General features: G+C 45.7%; 1 protein-coding gene across 1 annotated transcript; it reads right to left on the bottom strand.

The window, feature by feature from the left end:
- Positions 1–598: 598 nt before the first annotated feature.
- On the bottom strand, positions 599–21,758 carry LOC144139850 (annexin A13-like). The gene is made up of 5 exons (XM_077672095.1): positions 21,753–21,758; positions 13,064–13,253; positions 9,446–9,504; positions 3,993–4,121; positions 599–655 (listed from the first exon to the last, which is right to left on the bottom strand). Exons 1-5 carry the CDS (start codon positions 21,756–21,758, stop codon positions 599–601), a joined length of 441 nt encoding a protein of 146 aa, XP_077528221.1.
- Positions 21,759–22,026: the final 268 nt, after the last annotated feature.

Below are 22,026 nucleotides of genomic sequence, written 5' to 3'. Positions count from 1 at the left end.
TTTACCCGAAACCTCATCCAGCTCGAGGTGGACGTGTAACTATGAAGTACAATTTAATGTATTGTACTATGACATCTACTATTTAAAATGTAATATTTAAAACACGCGCGTACAGTTATAACATTTGTTTATTTGTAATATTTGTTTCGTATTGCGTTCAGAATCGCGGCGTCGCCAATCGCAAGCTGCTTACTCCAAGTGCTATCACAAAATTTTCCTCGCACACACGCGAGCATCTGGAGTTGCTTAGTTTACTCCGGTGGCTCCGCGCAGTGACGCGCATTATAACTAGCAGGAAAGGGGCTACAGCTCTTCTGATTATGATGCGTTATCAGAAGAGCTAGATTCACAGAATGTTATAATTCTGCCACTTAAACAGACGTAAAATACACCACGGTAATCACGGGGCTCAGAATTTACGCGGGTCAGTCTACAGCTCCCTGAACAATTGTGAAATATTTCCCCATTCTATGCATCGCTATATTCAATTCCAAGTGCGCAGTCAATTACCTGCATGACGAAGTTCATGAAACAATTGACATCATTGCTTATACAAAAAAACACGTACTCCCCAGTCTTGGAAACATTGTAGCCCTGTTCAGTTTCCTTGTACAAGGAGAAGTAGGGCCTCCCTGTAGTCTCCAGACTTGTCTCTCTGTAAAAACATGATACTGATGAAAGTTTTTGCAGCAAACGTTCTCGTGCTGAAAGAACATTTTAATAACTAATAATGGCGTCGTCAAATACCGACGTCTGTTGTATTTATAGTTATTTTGGTAGCTTGTGCTTTTGTGTTCAAGGTACTGTTTAATTATTTCCGTCTGTCGGTGCAACAACCAACCAGGGAGTTTGGAGATGTAGGATACTGTTGCATATGTTTTGCCGACATTAGAAATGTTGGGCAAATATTTTCAGTGATCCTCTCTATGCGCAGGCTGCTAAGCTTATACGGACCCCGAAGAGTGGGACAAACTGAGCCAGCTGGGTTAAACAGAACAAATCAGAGAAGTCTCCAAGACAGGACATCATTGATGAATTCCACCAGGTGATCCATGTGACCTCGACATCTAATACCATGGACCCCAATCTCCATCAAGCAAGCACGAGTGGAATTAATACGCCGCAGGTTTTCCTCTCAGGACAACACCGTGTACATGGACGCAGCCACAGAAGATCGAAGCAAAAGGATGAAGGTGGCTATAGTCAGACTCAAACCTCCATATGGTCACTGGTGGCTCGCTACATCACTGTGGCAAACGCGAAGGAGCTAGCTGTCCTTATGGCAGCGCCGCCAGGCTTCCCGACGGACCGATCACTCACGGTAATTTCCGAATCGCAAGAGGCCTGTAAACCATTTCGAACGAACCAGCATGCCACCGCCTAGTGTGTGTGCTCCTCCAGGCTACATGCTCGTACCCCAACAAAATAATTACACACCTAAATCTAACTATAAGCCTTTCAGCTATCTGGTCTGTACTCGCTCTCTCTTCAAATTTCTGGAATGGCACCCTTGTGCAATTGTTTGTTCACTAAATATTTAGGAACACATAAACTGATATCCAAGAATCTCGTTAGAACTAAATGCTAGTGCAGAGCACTTAGCCCTGGCGCGGCCGTACCTCACGGCAGTTCACTTGAGCATAAAGGAAGAGGAGAGTGAGGCTGATCCAAGTCGTTAATAGCAGCTATTAGCGGCAACCAAAGTGGTTTAATTGCTAACTATCCTAGGAAGGCAGCCGTCTAACGACCTTCAAAAAGGCCAGGACGTACATGCTGGTTGGTCGGCTGAACGGGATCTTTTGTTCCAGAGATCAGGTCGTGGACGCTGGGAAGTTTATTCTTGTTAGCAATTTTTTTCGTACTGTCGCCTAAATATTCGGCACAAAGCACGCACGCCTCACTATTCGTGGACTATTAGCCTCCTCTCGTTCATCGATGTGCGCAAATCGCGGTAGGCAATAATAGCGCAAAAGCAGTCGCTAGCAAAGGCGGTTTTTTAAGCCGCCTGATCTCGTCATCGCTAACGGTTAGTAATATCATGGTTATAAGTTTTTTTTATAATTTTATATTTATAAAAAGCTTCATATTATATCTTTCTTATTTTCTTATTCTTAGTACATATGCATTTCCACCGGAACGCTTACCCTACTCTGTAAGTTAGAGTAAGCTCAATCACAGCCCGTGCTCCCCGTCCGCTCCCGAAAGGTGCATACCTCACCTTACCGACTGTGTACATGCCAGCGGACCTACACAGCGCGCACACAACATTGAGCAAAGCATGAAGAGATGCGTCCAGAAGAGCGAGTGCGCTTGCTTGAACGATCCACTTGAGCTGCTTTTCTACTATTTGTTAAAATGATAGCTACTTTGTTCGCGCCTAATTTCAACAAAGCATGCTCACCGCAATGTTTATGTAATGATTTTCTTCATGTAACACTCCTTTCAGTTCAATGCATCGTAGCGACAGCAGCTGCTGACGTAGCACCACTACAGTTGCTGAAGGACCGTTTGCAGCCCTGCCTAAGGAGATTCCCACCGTCTCGACACCACCCGACTGAACTCACTGGGTGACGCATCACGTCCAGGTCACCGAATGTAGAGCGCATGCCTCGGAGGCGTTGAAGTAGAGAACCAGACCACGTGAAAAAGCTGGTTCGCTGTATTGCTATGGTGAGTTATATTTGTGTCGTTATGTTACAGTGGGAGAATAATCTAGCCGTCCACTCATAATGTTTTATTGCGACCGACGACTACAGTCGTGCGGCCCTAATTGCAGCTCTAGCGCAATGGACATACCTAGCTCTCGCTTTGCCATTTAACTAGAAGTCGTCTCAAATCTGTTGAGAAATTTTTGGTGGGACTGCCCATACGGTGCTGCTGTGCTCATCAGCAGTGCTCGTCAAGCATCGGCGGAAACGCGTCATCAGCATCAACCGGAATCTGTGAGTGCGACAACTAGAAGCGAGCGTTCGCTCCGCGCTAGAATCGGGTTCAGATACTACTGGATAGTTCAAAGGAAGCTCCCAGACACTCATCGTATGGCCGATACGATTGATTGATTGTGGGGTTTAACGCGCCGACGCAATGCAGACAATGAGGCGCGCCGTAGTGGAGGGCTGCGGATTAATTTCGACCACCTGGGGATCTTTAACGTGCGCCGAAATCTCGTACACACGGGCGTTTTTGCTTTTCGCCTCCATCAGAAAAGCTGCCGCCGCGGCCGGGAATCCAGCCCGCGACCTCGTGCTCAGCAGCGCAATGCCTTAGCCACTGGGCCACCGCGGCGGGGTATATGGCCGATACGAACTAAAGTATAAAGAATTTCAGCAAGCGCAGCTTTCGGGCAGAGAAGTTCGTTCGTTGTTTAGTGTACGCATTTTCCTCGGTTGACATGGTTGCCAGTCGTTGCCGCAACTGAGAGCCTCATACAAAAGCACCTCTCCAACAGGAAATAATGAGGGTGCCAACATTGCTTGACATTAGCACAAAAAATGCTTAAACTGGTTTCGAGGCATTCGAACTCAAACATAAAGCTCAGGTACGAGAAGACAAAAACTGAAATATGTGCTAGTTTGAGATGATACCAAGTACTGTGTATTGAGAAAAAATTGACAACAACTTCATTAAGTTTCCATGGACCGTCACCGGCTGACACCATCTACCCAGGTGGATGGCGCCACACGCCCAGGTGCCTGCGGTACTACCACGATTGAAAAATATACATTTTGACAAATTGAAAATCTCGTATTCTCAATCAAACAAACCAATGCCTGGTAGCCACACCTTTTCGCGGACACATCCTAAGCCACACAAGTGTACATGACCTGTGCCTCATTAACTATAGCCGTTTCAGAACAAGCAATTACCGCCTGAACATGATTTTTAAAGTGACCCCCCCCCCCCTGTATTTAGTACACCGTAACAGACAGCAGTGCCCATGCCTAAACAACTCACGTAACAGTGTGCCAAGAAAAAATGTCTGGTCGTCGTACCCGTATGGCGGCTTGCAGCTCCATCTTGAAGTTCTTGGCATACTCTGCCTTGATGTGCACAAGGTCCACCTCGCAGCGGGAGACGATTATGCGGATGAGCGTCTTGTCGCTGGTAATAACGCCCTGAGCCTGAGGACAGCATAGATTAACATCTTCAAAACTTGGCGCTTCTCTGTAGCACTTGCAGATATTTAAAAAAAAATTGCCACAAATGTCTACGTGAGCAAACATGGGTAGAAGCAAACAGGCGCTAGAGATACACAAGCATTTTTTTATTATAGCGTTTTTCAGGGTCCCTCAATTTTGCACCGTCAAACGACTCTCCCATCTGCAAGTTTTATAGTGGGAGTGTTGCTGCTTGCGTCATTTTGAAATGTCATTTGGAACATTTGGGTAACCACATTGGACTTCCTTTCGGGGGCAAAGAGCGCGGGCACATTGCTTAATTTTAGGCGCTGAAGTAGACTAGTTAGCCCTACATTTGTAAGTGGGAGAGTGGTCTCGAGGCAACTGCCTTGCGCTGGCAACATTTGTCAGCCGTTGGTATTTGTATGCCTTAAGATGCTATTTCATGCGATAGTCTTCTTTAGCTCCTGTAATCATCCAGCCGTTTTTATTAGGTATTGGTGATACCTTAGAGCCCTTCTTACTTCGTCATTTTTAACCGCTCTAGTTATAGCCTGAATACGTCCTGCCCGAGTAGGTAGATATAACGAAGCGGATCGAAATAAATCCAAAAAGCTTCCAGGAAACGTCACTTTTGTAAGCTTCAAAAATGGCATACACTTCCTGCCCGTTGGCACAATTTTCAGGGAATCGATTTCTCAACCGAGGTTTCTTTTAGAGAAAATGGGAGCTCGTAAACGTCTCGCTTTTTTATGAAACTTTGGCTGTTCGTTTAAGCACTGCTGTCTGCCTAAAGCGGAAAAATTTCTCCTACACGGGGTGTGCTCCGGGTGTGAAAAGGGTCTTCGCACACGATTTTATTTTAAAAAGATTTTTTTTTGTTTTATGGTTGGTACTACCTCGCAAGATTAATTTAAAACAAAATAAGCTGAAAGAGGAGCCAGAAAACACATAGGTTAGGCAGGTGGAAAAACGGGTCCCAGCAGGGGTGACTGGTGTGTGGTTGGTGCCCCTGCTCTTCAAATTAACTACACCGGAAGCTGCACCCACAGCGGCTATTTGCTTTCCTAGCACTCTAAAATGGTCCGACTATAGTCTTGCTGGTTCCTTAAAGGGACACTGAAGTGATTTCTAAACAATGCGGGATTACGAGCGCAAATTGCAGTCCGGAGTCCCTAGGCCCTGTTTCGACCACTCTGAGCGCGTTTACGCGAATTTATTTAATATAAAAATCAATTCTAAAATGCTGTCCTCCTCTCTTTACGCTCGCCCATTTTCTGTGGCATTTTCGCGTGACGTCAGCAGGAGATGAGCTGGCAATTGGCTGCGCTACTGCACGGCTCGCCGACCTTCCGCGACCGAGTCAGTCGGCCCAGCGTTTATTCCGCCGGCCGCCGACGGGTCGTCGCAATTCGCTCGATCAGTTGAAACTAAGCCACAACACGTTTGGGAATGGAAGAATGTGCCTTTCTTTACTTCGTTAGTTTGTACACTGTATCTAGCTCCAAGTAAAGGTCGCTTCACACAAGCGCTGCACTAGCGCACATGCGACGCTTCGCTGACTGGTACGCCAGTAGGAAAATATAAGGCCTCTTGAAGGGGGAGAAGAGTCAGCGAAGTCAATATAGGTACTAAGGAAATAAAATAAGATGATATTTTTACCGTACAGCGTAAAACTAGAATACGGAAAGCACTTTTTTGCGCTGGGCGAACAAGCACAGCGGTCAGCAGCACGACTACACATCTGCGAACGCTTTTCCGTCTACGAAATGCAATTGCTAGACGTGAGCTATTGTGGAAACTCGGGGGACGCTTACTGCACGAGCGCAATACAACAAATAGTCACCTAAGCTGCTTGAAATACTAAAGCTAAATAAAAGTGTAAACTGGTTATAGGCCTCCTTCGCTGGAGTTTTGGCGACATGCAGCGCCCCTAGCGGCCGACGCCTCTGGGTAGTACAAAAGCAGACGACCCTCGCCACCCTTCATGTGTTTTCAATTACAAGCCAGAGTGAAAGTTGGTTGTGGCGCTTTGCGGCGTGTTTAAATGACTGCATACTGTATGAAATAGCCCTTAATGTAGCTGCAGAGGCTAAACAAAATAATATCCGCTAAAAGAAGCCGATTTGTCGGCTTTCTTTTGAGCGAGCTGTCGCGGTGGTCGCGGCGTGGGACAGTATCGCTAGGTCGGTGGTTTAACTGTTTGACGACAGTTAGTTTTTTTCTTCTTGCGTGCGGTCGACAAAGGAAAGTTCACGAGTAGCATAAACACTGAACGCTGCTCATCTTACATCCTGAGGTAACTGCAAAAGGTTGCTTCATCGGGAGCTTTAAGCGAACGCAAGAATTGCGCAGCCGACTCAGCTGACACTGCTGTCCTGGCACCGCCTTTGAAATGAGTGGAAATTTTGTTTCGTATTTTCGCAAACTAAATGATTCTTGCGTAACGTTTTACGCCGCACGATTTACGAACGGCAGAGTACATGTATACTAGCGAGTAGGTGGGGCAATAGCGCCAAATAAATAAACAAATTAAGCGCTATTAAAGGACGCAAAACACGCACCAAATCACACGCACAGCATAACATAACACAGCCGCATACACGGCACGGGGCCCCGAATATTTACATACGATCATCCCTGACTGTGTTGGTTTTCTAGTGCAGGGGTCGTCGAATCTGAACGCCGACACGACAGTTTTGACTTCAAATGGAGTTAGACAGCGAGACAAGAACAGAGAATTGGCGTCCTCCAGTTGAATTGCCCCCATCCCCCGATGTTCACACTTCGCCAGAATATTGTCAAATGTTATTAGAAATTCGCTGAATTTTTTCACTTTGCATTCAAAGCCCCCCCCCCCCCCCCTCCCTTCCCCCCCTTCCCCGATTTGCCGTCCAGCCCTTCGCCGTGTCGGCTGCATGGAACTCGGCCGTTGCTGACCCTCATTGTAGGCTATTGAGTGCGAACTGGGAATGTATGCTGCAAGAGCATAATTAAGTAAAGTGAGGGCAAACAAGGAAGGTTAGCGGCCTCTTAGTTCGCCCGACCACTTTGTTTTACGGCCACTAATTTCGGAATCGCAAAACAGATTTCACGCTTCTGGCGGTCGCGGCAATTTGTCACTGAGACACGCAACAAAACGGCAAGCTAACGCTGCACCATGTATTCGTAATGGCGACGCAAACGAGCACTGTTTAATGAAAGCGCACGCATAGTGTGCAGGTACGCAAAAGAGCGGCGCACCGCAGCAGGCGAGCCCTGCGGTCCGCCGGACTCGCTGGATTTTTAAAGCGCGATCATCGCCGATTGCGTCACTCTTCTTTTTTGATCGGCTGTTTTTGAGAAGTCTTTGTCACCTAGAGTATTAGTTTAAACTAGAAATTTCACTTAAAATTTCACTTCGTACGACCATCGATTGGTGAACCTGCGAGTAGCAGACGCCGTCACGGTCCCGGAACTTTCGTCGGCGCTGTAAACGTGTTTAGCGCTGCAAAGCTTTTTCCCCTAATGCCAAGTTGATCGCTGAAATAGATCGGACGCGTCGGGGATGAGCTGGTGACCACGTCGCAATTTTGCTTCTGTCAACACGGGATCCTATGGGACCCGCGCAGCTTTGTACTACACGGAAGTACTGCCCGGAAGCCGCTTGCGCAGCGCCCCCTGGGCAGCGCAGGAGGCCTATACATTATATAGCTTATATTTCCCTGCTCAGCATCGCCCCCCCCCCCGTAGCCTAGTTGTGTGGAGCGCTAGGTATGTCACTCGAAGTGTTTTGCCAGTCACAAGTTCGAATCCCCGCTGGTTCATGCTTTTTTTTTATAAGTTCACTTTTTCGTTTTTCGCCGATGTTTTATATACTGGGTTCACCTTTTTTTGGGCCGCAACGTTCATTGCTCCACTAATTATTCCACAGAACTCGCGCAGGCTGGCACTGGCGCGCTAGCGAGTTCTCGTTGGCGTGCTGTTGCCATAAGCACCGACTGCTTGCGGGCAGTGCGCACAGGCCAGAATCAACAGACCCTTGGACTGGTGCGAACACGCTTTTTAGGATACAGGCATGAGTAAGGCAAGCTCGAAATATGGGGGAAAAGTGCATGCATTTGAGCATCTGCGGGGACGCGGAGGGCGTTCATGCACTGCGTAGGGCTCAGCTAATGAATGCTACGATTCCAAGCCGTCCTGGGAAGCTTATCTTATGCATTTTACAGCCGACAACATGGCAGAAGCGCGGTACTACGATTACTGTGATATTAAGAATGCACATGCAACGATACCATCGGATGTCAAACATGTTGTTTTACAGAACCGAAACCGAAACCGAAACTTATTTGATTGCTAACCTTGGGCATCGTCCAATGACGGTGCCCCTTCCTCCCAACGTCACAGCTCAGTTGGTGCGGCCGCCGCAAACCGCGCGTGGTAGTTTTTCTTCTTTCGCGCTTTGTAAAATAATTACCGATTAGTCAACCGGATAAACGATGAAAAGTGTGCTAATTTGAGCCAGTCTACGCAGTGCAAGCAAAAACGGGAGCTTGACCAATTCACTTCAGTGTCCCTTTAAGTCAGTATAAAAGTGACGAGTAGTTGCACAAAACCTCTTTTTCATAATACACATCGACGCAAAGGCGACATCTCTTCCTTGAAGAGTCCGCCAGGAAGGCTTCAAACTTGGGAATTTTTGTTTTGTAAATTCGAGAACCCGAAGTGACATTTATTATATGGTTGTTCGTAATCCTGCAGAAATGTAAACTCCATAACTTGGTTATACGAATCTGTTATTTAGTAATGTTTAATTAGACATACACAGCTAAGAATAACGGAAACAGCAGTGCTTTTTAGGAGCGGCGGTGAGAAAACGGAAACCGTAATTAAAACCAAGACTGAACGGGGCGCAATTCTGCATATGGCTGGAAACTAGCATATTTTGGTAATGGTATACAACCATCCAGCACGTTTAGAGAAAATACAGATGTCAAAAGGAGTCTCGGTGGATCGACAGTGAGCATTAATTTGTTGCGAAATTACTGGCGGAAGGCAGCTAGGCAAGGCGGATAACAACCACCACAGACTCTTGCACAATCGATAAAGTAAGAAGATTAATGACTATGCATTGATTTAGTAAGAAGTGTGATGAAGGACGAATGCCTAAAAAAGACAAAAGGATAGGGGTGGGACGTTCTAGCTAGTTTAGGCTATTTAAAGGGATTTATGCGTTATTCAGACCATATATTTACCGTGCGGCGTAATGTACATCCGACGCGAAGTGACCAGTCTCCGTTAGAGGTGAGCAGAACTGAGGTTTGCGGATAAAGTTATTGCTTACTCACCTTGATCGCCCTCTCAAGTTTCTCCGCGAAGAAGAACGGGATGTTCACGACGCATTTGGCTGTGTGAGAAAAAACGCATTTAAAGAAAAGCTCACTGGGGAACCGCAATGCAATTTATCGTGCTGTCGAAACAATAGAAACAATAGGAAGTCACTGGGATTACTTACAGCTTAACAGGATGGCAAGTTGGGCGAGTTGGTACTGATTCATCTCGAAAACAGGCGCGGAGTCCTGTGTATTACTTTTCTTAGTCTACGTCTTTCCGCGCCTGTTTTCGAGATGAATACTTACAGCTTATTATTCTGGTCATGGGGCTCAGCGATAGTTACAAACAAAGGAGAGGCATTCTTGACATATTCAATTTTACGGAATCGACTAACCCTTGTAAGCATTTGAAGCTGAGCTCAGCTGATAATAAAAAGGCGCAACTGCTCACTTGTATCGATTTTAAGGCAGAACTTCTGAGATCTAGAAAATCCGTGGAGTATAAGAAAAAAACTCCGCTTCCGAAAAAAACTGTTCCCTTTGGAAGTAGAATATGGTGCAACGGTACATTGTATATGCTCACAGCTTGTACTCAGCTGTGGCTTGGTTTGATTACAATGAACGCTTTCTCACATCTTCAAGTTTGTTAAAACTCAGCTACTAAAGACAAATAATGCTGTCATAAAAACAATAGACTGAGCTCCTAATGCAATCACGCACTCGACGCCAGAAACAGAAGTGTTTTGTGCACACTAAAAAAAGTGAAAACGTCGTTCCGACGTGCAGAACTTGATCATGAAACTAAAGGCAACGTTTTGTGGAGGTTGTAAAACAAGACTTGTTCGCTGACCAGATGTAAAACTTTGCTAACGACACCTCTATTGACGTCTGGGGCTGTCGACATAAATATTCTCAATGGGCGTTGAATACAATGTGGCCGCGAATTTCGCTCAATCATGGGTTAGAGACCAATCAATGGACGTTTTATTCCGGTCTGACACGCTTGCGACACGATGTGTAAGGTGTTTCTTAAATAATTAGACAACGATTTTACAACGAAGCTACAACTCGAGGTTGCTTTCATCACCGACATGGTCCGAGGACGATAAAATAGGCAGGTCGACACCACCGTACGCACTCTACACGGCCGTTCGTCATCCTGCCGCTTCTACGGCAGTGCTGATTATATGGTCACCCACGGTTCACATCCGAAAAAATATGACGCAACACCCTTGCCAGGGAAAACCAACGTGAGACGAACTCCTGATCCCCCATGGCTGCGTTTTGTGGGGATACCGCCACTGCTTGTACAAGGGACTTGGATTTCGCCAGTGACGACTGCCTGTCGGGTAGCAGATCAAGCCCGGTGTGAGTCATTTGTGTCCATTACACTATCCCTGCCTATCACCGACCTCTGATGACCAGTTGACCCTTACCGTGGAAAGCTCCAGAGCCGGCGGACAATAAACAAAACAGCAGCAGATCCTGGAAGTGCAGTTGGTTTACGGAAAAAATAACTCAAACCTTCCAACGACGCACCGAGGACGACTCTCCCTAAGTTGTGAAGGACCGACGACATGATATGGCCCTCACGTCGCTCCCGAGCACGACGATGATCTCACGCGCAATGCATATATGCCGGGATCAATCCCATCACGAATAACACGACGACGCCCGTCCATCGACAATAAGGGCGCACTTACTGCCAAACAACTAGGCTCTCCATCCGCGAATAGAACACAACAGCATCGCAGGTATCGGACGTCCATTTTGTAGTTTCGCTAATTAAGAAGTAAGTCGACTGCTAGCATGACCCTGTCCAAACATTCTTCCACAAAGAAAAAATGCAAATGCAGAACTCGGTAAAATAAAACGATGAGGAACGACCACCGCCAGGGGCTATATTTCTCTTGTAATATCATGGTAATACAGTTATCTTTCTTTGCCGTGAGCATAGTAGTCACGACAAATCCATTACTCCGGAATATTTTGTAATAATTCGGTTGTCTTGTTACCGTTGTACATTTCCCTTGACTTAACTGTGATCAACAGTGAACTTGAAGGAAATTTGAGAAAGCTAAACATACAGAAAATGAAACTGATTTCAATGTCTTATGTCTTCATATTGTGGAGCATTTCCCAAAAAAACGCTTAATTCGTGATGACTCACTTCAAGGCCTGTATTAAGAATTTCATAATTTGTTCTATTACGCTGAGCGCAATCTATGACTATGGAAATGCATATAGCAGAGTCTAGAACATTCGTTAAGAACACAATCCATTTGCTTCCAATATTTTTATTCTCATAGAGGCAGTGCGAAAGACTTGTAAACGACAAGATACACCTTAGATTGCAAACTTTTGCCCAATAGCTATGACGGCAATATTTGGCCGCGTAAACGTTGCCTAAGATATCATTATTATTAGGCTGTTTAAATTATCGATAGTTGCCTTAATAGCGATAGTTGAGCCTAAAAGCTGAAGTATCTTAGAATTAGTGGCACAATTGAGGTATCAGAACTCAAATGTTCTTAACATATACTCAAAGACACCGAAGTACCTAACTTTCGGCTAGGAATGTTCCTTTCTCAATGCAGCTCACGTTTCTCAATAAAAATCGTTATTCACTCTTGTTTCGAAATTATCAGTGAAGCTTCACTCCCCGCGTTACTGCATTGTTCGTGGCATGAAGATGTTCTGGTTGTGCCCCAGATCGTCATCATTAGCATCTTCATATCCGCTGCACGAGGGAGGCCTCTACTGCAGACTAACAACCCCTCCTCTTCTGCACTTTGTGGTCAAAATTCTTCCGTTTCCGCCATGAACTCCTGCCCGTTCATAAGAAGAACACACAGGCAGTACAACGCACCCACACTATGGACTGCACCATGCTTAATAAACCATTTCGCAAGTTCCCTGTCGTTGCAACGCTATTTCGGGAGAGGAGTTACCACTATAAGTGGCCCATTTAAATGAACGTGTTATAAACAGAGCGCCCTTCTGCCTCGCGGTTCCTACTAACCGCAACTCTAAGCCTACCTGACATTTCCACAAACCGGAGGCCAAGGAGCTTCATTATACCTTAAAACGATTTATAAACATGTTCGTGTGCACCAAAATATTATGCCATTCCTTGCTTTTTATGTGGTGTGGACTCTGTTGTAATTAGACTCTATTGTCAGCAGCCAAGTTATGCATGTAGTCATAGGTTTGATCAACTCGTTTTCCGCTTTTGCATTCCCACCCCAGCGAGAAAAAATGAAACCTCGCAGATTTTGCCCAGGGGAGCGACACCTGAGCTTCTACACATGCCGTAGTCGACGAATAACGATAAGGCTAAACCTCCCAGTGAACATTTATGTGTGCACAGTTTGTGAGAAACGAGCGTTTTTGTTTTTTAATCAGTCCCAAAATGCCCTGTGGCTGGGATGGAACCGCTATCATGGCTGTGTTGCTCTCACCGGAGGTGTCCCGAAATGCCATTATATAGCAACCTGAATATAAAACTTTCTGCCGATTCTCACGTGCCTCAGAACATGACTATTGAAAATAAAATTGCGGTTGTTTTTTTTTCCTTGTCGCCCCCTTTATTGTGAATTTACCGCAATTGATGTTAAACTGAGCCGTTCTTACTGATGGCGATGTAGGCTGCGCGGAGGTTCCCAGTCATCTTGCTTTCGATGAACTCGACTACGGAGCGTCCTGTGAGGTTGTTGTACTCCTGGAAGACCAGCCGCAGCTGCTCGTAGCTCTGGTTGGTGAGAATCTGGTTGAACACTGACCCATCGTTGCTCCACGTATTAACTGCAGCCTGCTGAAGAGCCTGCGTTGGAGAATAGGAAAGACGGCAGCCACTGAAGCTGTACTGACGTCAAAGGTGCTTATCGCAAAAAAACACTCCACAATTTCTCTGACTGTGGGTGCAGGTACAAGTTACGTTTCCGAAATAAAAATAGGTGGCGGATGAGATATACAGTTACTTTTTCAGATGCACGGCGCATTAACCGTACTTCAACATGTTACTTGCATTTTCAATTTATGCTTTGCTCGCACTGAAGTCCATAGAAGCGAGGAAACCCAGCGCACACGCTGCTAATTGTCGTGTTACAAGAAAGACAGAGACAATATGCTCTTATGTGGTTGAAGATGCCAGGTCAAACATTTGCGGCTGCGGGTTGTAAGTCGGAAGTGACAGTGCCCGTCTTTTAAAGATTTATTCTCTCGCATCGTGGTCGTCCAAAACATTTTTTTTTGTTTCTGTTCTAACAGGGATGATGCGGAAAGAAAACCTTTATTGTCTAAGATGTAGTGGGAGTTAGGGAAGTGCAGGGCCAAGGTGCAGCGGCCATTTTTGCTCTCTCAAGCTCTCACGCTGATGTCTAGTGACGTGGAAGCCTGGGCGTCCACCCGAGTTTCGACGAAAGTGAAATATGTAATATTCCAGTTGTCCCTCCCTGTGCATACTTTATATATATCCAGATTGCAGGAAAGAGATCCGTGGTTCCGCCGCGGTTAGAAGTTGCGCCCATGTAAATGCGTGTATGTATAGGGCAGATTTTACACTGCAAAAAGCTTGCAATTAATTCTTCGGCGCTGGGATTCCAATTTGGTCTAGGTATGGATGGTGTTCATATACGTTGCATAACCAAAAGTTCTCGCTATTTGTCGGGGAGGATATGGTGGTAGTAAGGGCCTGAACCAGCATGGTATGCAGGATCACGTCTTTTTTATTGGACTGCTGCGTAACCTTTCAGATGGTACTGCCCCGGTGTCAATAAGATGTGAACTCCCAGTATTAAAAGAGGGAATCTCTTTCAAGAGCTTAGGTATTCTACCTGCAGGCAAAAGTCTTATGGATTTTTTGAGATACAGAAATATAGTTTAAGCTTATATTTCGTAGTTCGTAAAAGCGGATCGCCGACCTTCGTGATGATTATGAGATTTAAGAGTTTAAGGGCTTCCTCACGCGATGCCCCAATGATGGTGTTTATGTCGTTTTACTTACTGTCAGTTAATTTCTAGAACATGCTGCAGCACACCACTCTTCTGATCAGTGCCTGCGTGTCTTGTCGCTTCTCTCTCTTTCTTTTGAGCTCTCCTCGTAGTAACGTTATTTCAATGTGAAAAAAAAGTGTAAAGGTTTTCTATTTTGTGGTGATTGTAAGGTAGCATCTGCGCAAGAGAGCTCTTCTTTTCCGCACAGAGCTTGCAGCGTGGATAGGGGAAGAAGTTTCGAAAGTAGCATGACAATTTTTAATTACGCGCATTATGCACGATTTCCTTTTCCAATAGGTGATATTAGAGTGTGTTTCTGGTGTAAACTTAGGCCCTCCTTGGTATTTGATAGCTTCGCGTTAATTATTAGGTCCTGTTAAGTTACGGGACAAATTGTTGGCGCCTTCATTGTTTCAAGTGCGAGGGTTGTATATGGGTGTTGGTGTAAGTTGCAGAAGCGACTGGGCACCGTATCGGCCGTGGACGCGACTACCGACGCTGCGTAAAGGAGATTTTTCTGCGCAGGTGCAGCGCCTGCAGCAATCAGGCATTTTTTCTTTGGCCCCCCGCAGTAGTATTGTCCTCCTTTCCACATCACAGCAGCCACTCTGACGTACTTGAGGTTGGGCTGAACGCGCTTATTTGGCCGCCCCGTAGCAGTAGTTTCCTGTTGGCAGTGATGAAGTACTTCTGTGAACACTTGATGGGCACGGCAGATTGCGAACGGCAAGCCGTCAAAGAGAAGTACAAAGGGAGCCTGATAACGGTAACACCTTAAGAAAGACGACCTGTTGAATACCTTTCATTCGTGCGCAACCGCAAAGATAACTCTTCTGCTGCCGAGAAGTGCAAATGCTCGTAATGCGAGGTGGGAAACGCGGCGTATTTTGCCGGGACACGAAGGTATTAGCGTTCGGCCCTGTCACTGCGCTATTGGTGATTACGCAGTCCGTGTCCATTTAGAGACTTAAGATCGTGTGCTGAGCAATGTGCTGCCGAGCCAGAGCGCATTTCTACAGTGCAGGCTGGGCACGAGCTGAAATTCCTGGCTTGGTTCCTCAACGCTATATTTGGTTCTCCCCTGTTGGACCTTCGGTTATCGGGCGTTAACGCAAACTACGTAGAGTTCCACAACTTGAAGTCCTATGCCGTGAGTATTTTTAAAAGACATCAAGCTGTCGCAGCAGCACTTGGGAACCCTGAACCCCGCGGTAGGTTTCCGTCAACGCTCGACAGCTGTCATGTACCACCCCATTGCCAATCCATGTATAGAGTCCTCGAAGCCGCCCATTTCCATAGTACTCTGCGTTGTGTGGAGTGGAGAGATCCCGCAAGGCATGTTCCCGCCGGAAGCCCACTCCAAAATAGCTCACCATATTGAATGGGGGGTGCTTAAAAAAGATAAAGAAAAGATGGGGCTTACGCAATGCCCAACGCAAATATTGCATGCTACTATGCGTGCTAAACGGTCGTTTTATTCTATCATAACTTCGGTGCTCGAAAAGCCCGGTTTGTACTCTTTTCCTTAGTGAGATGCGTGTTACTTTGTCTGGGGTGCCGCAGGTTTACATGCAGTCTCTTTGTGAACAGCGGTGGGGCTTATGTTACCGATAGAAAATCAAAGCTTACGGCCAGTCTATGGGATCATTATAATTCAATTCCCTCACATGCCCAAGTTTTAAGGTAGAGTCACATATTGTAGTCATTGACAGCCATCGATATACACAAGTTTTGATCATCAAATGACAAAGCCGAGTAACGCTCACAGATGTCGTTATTGTACTCACGTTAGCGTCGTTTCTTGCTTTATTAAAATCCAGAACACCTTCTTGGCGGCGGGCCTGCAAATATAGCGGATGCTTTGGAGGTCGCTTCTAGGCGAATATATGCGACAAAATATTGGTTCACCGGGATCTCCGTCAGCACCAGGCCGTAAAATCTTGCGTAATAAAGGGTTGAACTCGTGGATGCTTCCACTTCAACATCGGTGGCCACATGCAAGGGGGGTGGGGGAGGTGACGACGTGAGGAAGCAGCTTCTATCTGCTGAAGGCGAACTACTTCTACTTTTATTTCTCATTTACGCTTCTCTGGCTTGTCGGCGACTCAGACTCGATGGCAAAAATTGGATAACCGGTGATGTACGCATAAGAATAAGAGATTACCAAAATACTTGTTGACGGCACGTCAGTGTTTTTTTTCAGTAGAAGGCAGAAGTGAGATATCCAAATTTGCATCTACCCACACCTCACGTAACAAAATGTTAGTTTGGAGCGTGTACTTAAAAGAATTGTAGCCATCATAGAATTCTGTTTTATTCAACGGTACCTGTTACTGTTAGGAAGGTTTTGACGCTTTTGCCTAGACAGCGACTCCACAGACATGAAGGGTTACAAATCTAGTAAATCGCCGCTTCCATCTCGAGTCTTTATTGCAGGTGTCCTACACATGATTGCACTCGTACCAATTCGACAGTGTTCTTGTAGCGTAATTTACGAAAGAAAATTGAATTAGGGTCACAATGCTGTTGCATGCTCTGCATAGCCGCGTAGAAGTCGGTTTGCTGTTTTGGGAATCCGTCAGTTAATATGAACCCTCCGATTTCTGCTGTCAAACTTGTGATCGAATACACTCAGCCTTTACAACATTCCCCGGCTGTTGTACTTGTGTGCTCTGATTTTAGTGCAGTCGCCACTGATGCCTTCCCGCTTTCCGTCATGTTTCTCCGCCGCAATTGTGTTCCACTGCCCTTCGTCTTCTGATCAGCCATATTGAATTGAGTATCACGTCCGTTTCCAACTGGTCTCCTGCGTGATGTTCTTACTACAAGGACAAACACTTGCAAGTATTCAACAATGTGATTTCTGATTTTCCAAGCAAGGCTGCCGAAAACAGGGTTTAACTTCACAGGATCTGAATGAATCCCTTTTTAGGAGGTTCATCCCACCAATTCCTGTAACGTTCCGAATGTGTATGAGCGGAGCCATCAATACTACCCAAAAAATCCCAAAGTGCTGCACTGCTGTACCGGTTTATTCCTTTCCGGCTCTCCTGCAACTGGCGTAATCCTAAATCAACTCACACTCAGCATCGACACTGATACCCATAATCTCATTAGCAACGGCCACACGGTGTTTTGCGCAGCATAGCGTCGGAGCTTACATTTAGCCGCAATCAGGTTTTTTTTACACATGGCACGGAGTTTCATGCTAAGGGACAAGTAAGGGCCGCAGCCCGCCGGCGTAGGTACGGGCACCTTGCTGGGTTTCCCCCGAAAGGTGAGCGCATAAACAACAAAAGGTCTGTTCGTTTTTGCGGCGTCTTCCGCTCTACCAGGAGAGGACACTTACGGTGCACATTGCGAGGATGAGTTTTCTAAACTCTGCGGAGGCCTCACTCCCAAGGTCGCTTTCCACGTCCGTTCCGAATGCTGCGTGGAAAGAGCATAGCGCGATTGGAGACCACCGAAGTGTTTGTTACTCTCAGCATTAAGTGCATACTGAGCAGACTTTTTTGTTTTCCGTATATCTGCGCAGAAAATACGTGGAAAAAATAGGATCAGGCTTCAAGGAACCCATTTTATATACGTCGCAACTACGAGAACTAGTTCAAAAAGTTGTCTGCAAGGTAGGCTAGAACGCATTTGCAAGTGAACATTGGTTCATTCCCTAGGAAAAGTAAAGGAAGTAGTGGAATGTTGTATGTGCATATTTTAGGAAAGTGTTGGTTTCTCGTGGCATTAAAGGGTGTGCACTCAATACGTGGAGCACGGAAAGCCGTTCCTCACACTTGCCTCAAACAGGTGAGAGTGGGCCATTCAAAAGATATGCGTGTGTAAGTGTGTGGCCTATTCGAAAACCGAAAATGGATACTTCTGTGAACCTATCGTGTTCTTTAGCGACGCCTTTACATATGTATGGTTTTATTATGTGTAGTTTGTGATTCTTTATTCCATTCCTGCTGCCATCGTTCTCGGAGTCTATGTCGTATAGCAGTTTTCTGGTCTAAATATGGCAGCAGAGGCTCATTCACGCCAGCGCGAAGAGCTGTCACCACAGCATAGTGGTCAGCAATTTCGTTTCCGCAATAGCTTCTGTGCCCCGGCTTCCAGCACACCACTATTGTCATAACCAAAGTATAAGCTGATGTTATCTTTCTAATACGTTCGGATCAAGAAGAGATTTCTGATTGGTTTTACAAAGTGTAATGCGCTCACGAGCCTGAGAGAATCTGTAACGTAACCGACTTGTATGTTGGTTTCCATGATGTGTTCTACCGCAATTAAAATACCATGCGCTTCTTCTGTGAATATACTGAAGCTTCTGTTCAGTGTCTTCGTACTAGTGAAGGTGTGGCCGTGTGCAGGGCATCAGATAGCGAAAATAGATTTTGAAGCATCGTTGTAGAAGGTAGCATATGGGTACGTGTGTTGCAACTGTAAAAAATGCTGTAAAATAAACTATTTTGGGGTGCTTCTCTTGTTAATTAGTTTAAAGGATACATCACACGGTAATAAGACGTGCAACTCAAGGAGCAATAAGGTCAGTAGGAGAAGCTTCGTGCTGGTCGTGTTAATGAGTTCCTGGGCCTGCGGGCCCATTCGCAAGGCGAATGGCTTGGTGATGGATGGATAGTTAAGGAAGAAATTACTGGCCTACGTGCTTGTGATCATAGAATATCATAGATTATTAGTGAATGACGCCACCTTAAGAGCATACATGATTGTTGTATGAGGACGATCGTGTTCTAAGCACACTGGTCACATTCAACGAACAAGCTTTGGATGGGGCTAGTCCGAAAGGCACCGGGCGCAAGGCGAAGCTTAAAGTTCAGAACTGAATCGAACACTTTTAAGGCTGTTTGAGTGACGGATCCATATATTACACAGCCATTGTACAGGTGCGACCTCACTAAGCTGTTGAAGAGACGCAGAAGGCAGGTTTTATCGGCCCCATATGACTGGTGGGTCAAGATTTTAAGTGTATTCATTGCCCTGAAACGGTTATTTTTCAGTTCTTCAATGGGTAAAATAAACGTTAATATCATCTAGCACAAAACCGAGAAATTTATGTTCTTTCTTAACCGGAATGGCCCCAACGTGCCGAATAATATGAGGGTCTGGCCTTTTGCCATATGGTGTGGAGAACAAAACACAAGTGGTCTTTTGAGGATTCGCCTGTAAATCATTTTCAAAACCCCACTTTACAAGTTTTTAGCAGCCAATTGTAACTGCCGCTCACAAACTGAGAGAGTAAAATATTTGTAGCTGATTTCAATATCGTCGACGTAAACTGAGTACAAAATAGTGCATGGCAGGGCCTTTTGAAGTGAGCTCATTTTGAGGATGAAATGTGTGCTTCTAAGTACGGCACCTTGAGGGACCCCGTTTTCTTGAATCTGTGTTCTAGAAAACCAAGCTCCAACCCTTAGGCGAAAAGTTCGTTCAGTGTTGAGCGTGTTTCCTTATACTCCGTAACGTTTGAGGTCACGCACGACGTCTTATCTCCATTGAGTACCGTGCGTTTTTCAATTCAAAGAAAATAGACATACAGTGCTGCGTGCAGATACAAGTATCTTTTACGTCTGATTCCAAAGCCACAAGCTAGTCGGCCGTAGATCTTCTAGGACAGAAACCTGCTTGCAGTTATCCAGAATACCATGGTATTTTCAAAAGTACACAAGTCTTTTATTTACCATTTTTTCGAAAGCTTGCTTAGACAGCCGGTTAGGGCTATTCGCCGGTACCTTGCCGGACTGGAGGCACCTTTCTCTCGCTGTAGTAGCGGGACCACAATTGCCTCCTTCCAAGCCCCTGGGAAACATCCTGTACAGCATATCTTATGAAATAAAAACAGGAGGGTTTGGAGGGCATCTGCATGCAGGTGATTATTCATTGTGTATGTGATCTGGTCTGCACCTTGTGGTAATAACTTACACATTGCCAAGGCGACTTTCAGCTCAAGCAGGGAAAATGGACTCGTGCATGTTTAGTGACGATTGCTATATGTCTCTATTAGACTTGCGCTCCGCCGACCTTTCCTGTCTAATAAATGTGTCTGTGTAGCGTGAAGACCTTGATACAAGTTCAAAGTGTTTATCTAATGTATTTGCCTGATTTTCTATTGTGCCACCAGTGGTGTTCACAAGGGGTAAGTGGTTTGGGTTTTGTGTCCGTTTACTTTTGTTATTCGGTTCGAGACTTTGCTTGTTATGTTCACGAAACTCCTTCAATCCTTCAGGAATATCCGCTTCAGTTTGAAATATCAGATAAGTTTCTGAGATGACACATTGGCAGCTGCTGAGGGTTCGGTGAGGTGTTATAGTGATTTGAACGTCACATTTGTTTGTTTGCTTAAGAAGGTTACTAGGCTGTTCCTTACATGTAACTTCAAAAAGCATGTCCCCAGATGCAAGTTTCTTTGCGTCATAGTTTGTTGCGACCACACTTTCAATAAACGTGGCGAATAAAAAACAGATTTCGAAGTTGGTGAGGTTGCTTTTTCGATGGTCTGCACGACTAAACAACGGGGAAAGTTTGCCGGGTTTGTGAAGACCAGGTTCGATAGGGGTTTGAAGATTTATTCTGTGCGGGCCCTTTTCGGGGCCCGATCTCTTGAAAAGTGAAATTAGACAAATACCATGCAGCATAACATGAACGAGGGTAGGGGGTATTAGTTCCACTTATGTTACCCTCATGCTCCGCAAGATCACGGAGCCCCCTGCCTTATAAAGTGAGAGTGGGCCCGTCCGCCGGAGCTTGATTACGAGTCAGACGGGTGCCATTCACGGCTTCCAACCCCTCAACTTTAAACTTCTCGCCACGGTAGGTAATGGCTCAGGTACGGGCGCTCGGTGTGCGCGGCGTCGCCCCTCACTGCCACCAAGATTACTCAATGTGCCCCGTGCGGGGATGCAGAGAGAAGTGCAGCACTCTCGAACCGTTTGTTTTACTAAATATATAGCGTAAATGCACCGAGAGGAGACTGAACATGGCCCATGTTATGCAGGCTTCAATTTGCACAGGTAACTGCACAATATTTACACATCACTTCAGTGTCCCTTTAAGTCTGGAACACTTATACCAGTAGAAACTGCAGAATTGGGGGTGAGCCTCTGACGTCAGCCGTCATAGTCACTAGTTAATCGCCGGAAGTAGGGGCTGTACATAAATAAAAATGTATACAAAACGTTTTCCGGAAACGCCCAACTCTTGCAACAAACCTAAACACATGCTTTACAGCTGTGTTGTCTTAAAAATTAGGGCACCAAAAAATAAATTCATGAAACCCGGCCTAACGTATAAAAAGGCAGTATGCACTAGTACTTACGGGCATGATATCACCTGCGTATGCATAAACACCGACACTTCACAGAATGGTTATTTATAAGTAGAAGTATCTGGTTCATGTCCCACCTGTACATAGTATCAAGTGAAAATAAACTTGACACATGAAATAACATTACCGCAAGACAGGCACTTTCGCCTGTCCTGTGTGAGTAATTTTTGGGTCATTGTTTTTCTCGCGCTTTTTATCATGCCGAAGCTTCATCACCAACTAGCCCAGGTTTCTGCATTTAGGCCTGACCGGCAGCCGCTAGCGT

Source organism: Haemaphysalis longicornis, unplaced genomic scaffold, assembly GCF_048455015.1.
Source record: "Haemaphysalis longicornis isolate Haplotype H1 unplaced genomic scaffold, Haemaphysalis longicornis Haplotype H1 scaffold_5, whole genome shotgun sequence".
NCBI classification, from domain to species: Eukaryota; Metazoa; Arthropoda; class Arachnida; order Ixodida; family Ixodidae; genus Haemaphysalis; species Haemaphysalis longicornis.
The sequence above is the reverse complement of the archived record's forward strand: the minus strand, read 5'-3'. Positions and strand labels throughout refer to the sequence as shown.

Excerpts from the sequence above, each read along its gene's own strand:
- LOC144139850 (XM_077672095.1), bottom strand. Across the intron at positions 9,505-13,063 it reads CGCAGCCTACATCGCCATCA|CCAAATGCGTCGTGAACATC; the intron begins GTAAGAACGGCT and ends TTTCTCACACAG. Across the intron at positions 656-3,992 it reads AGCTGCAAGCCGCCATACGG|AGAGACAAGTCTGGAGACTA; the intron begins GTACGACGACCA and ends ATGTTTTTACAG.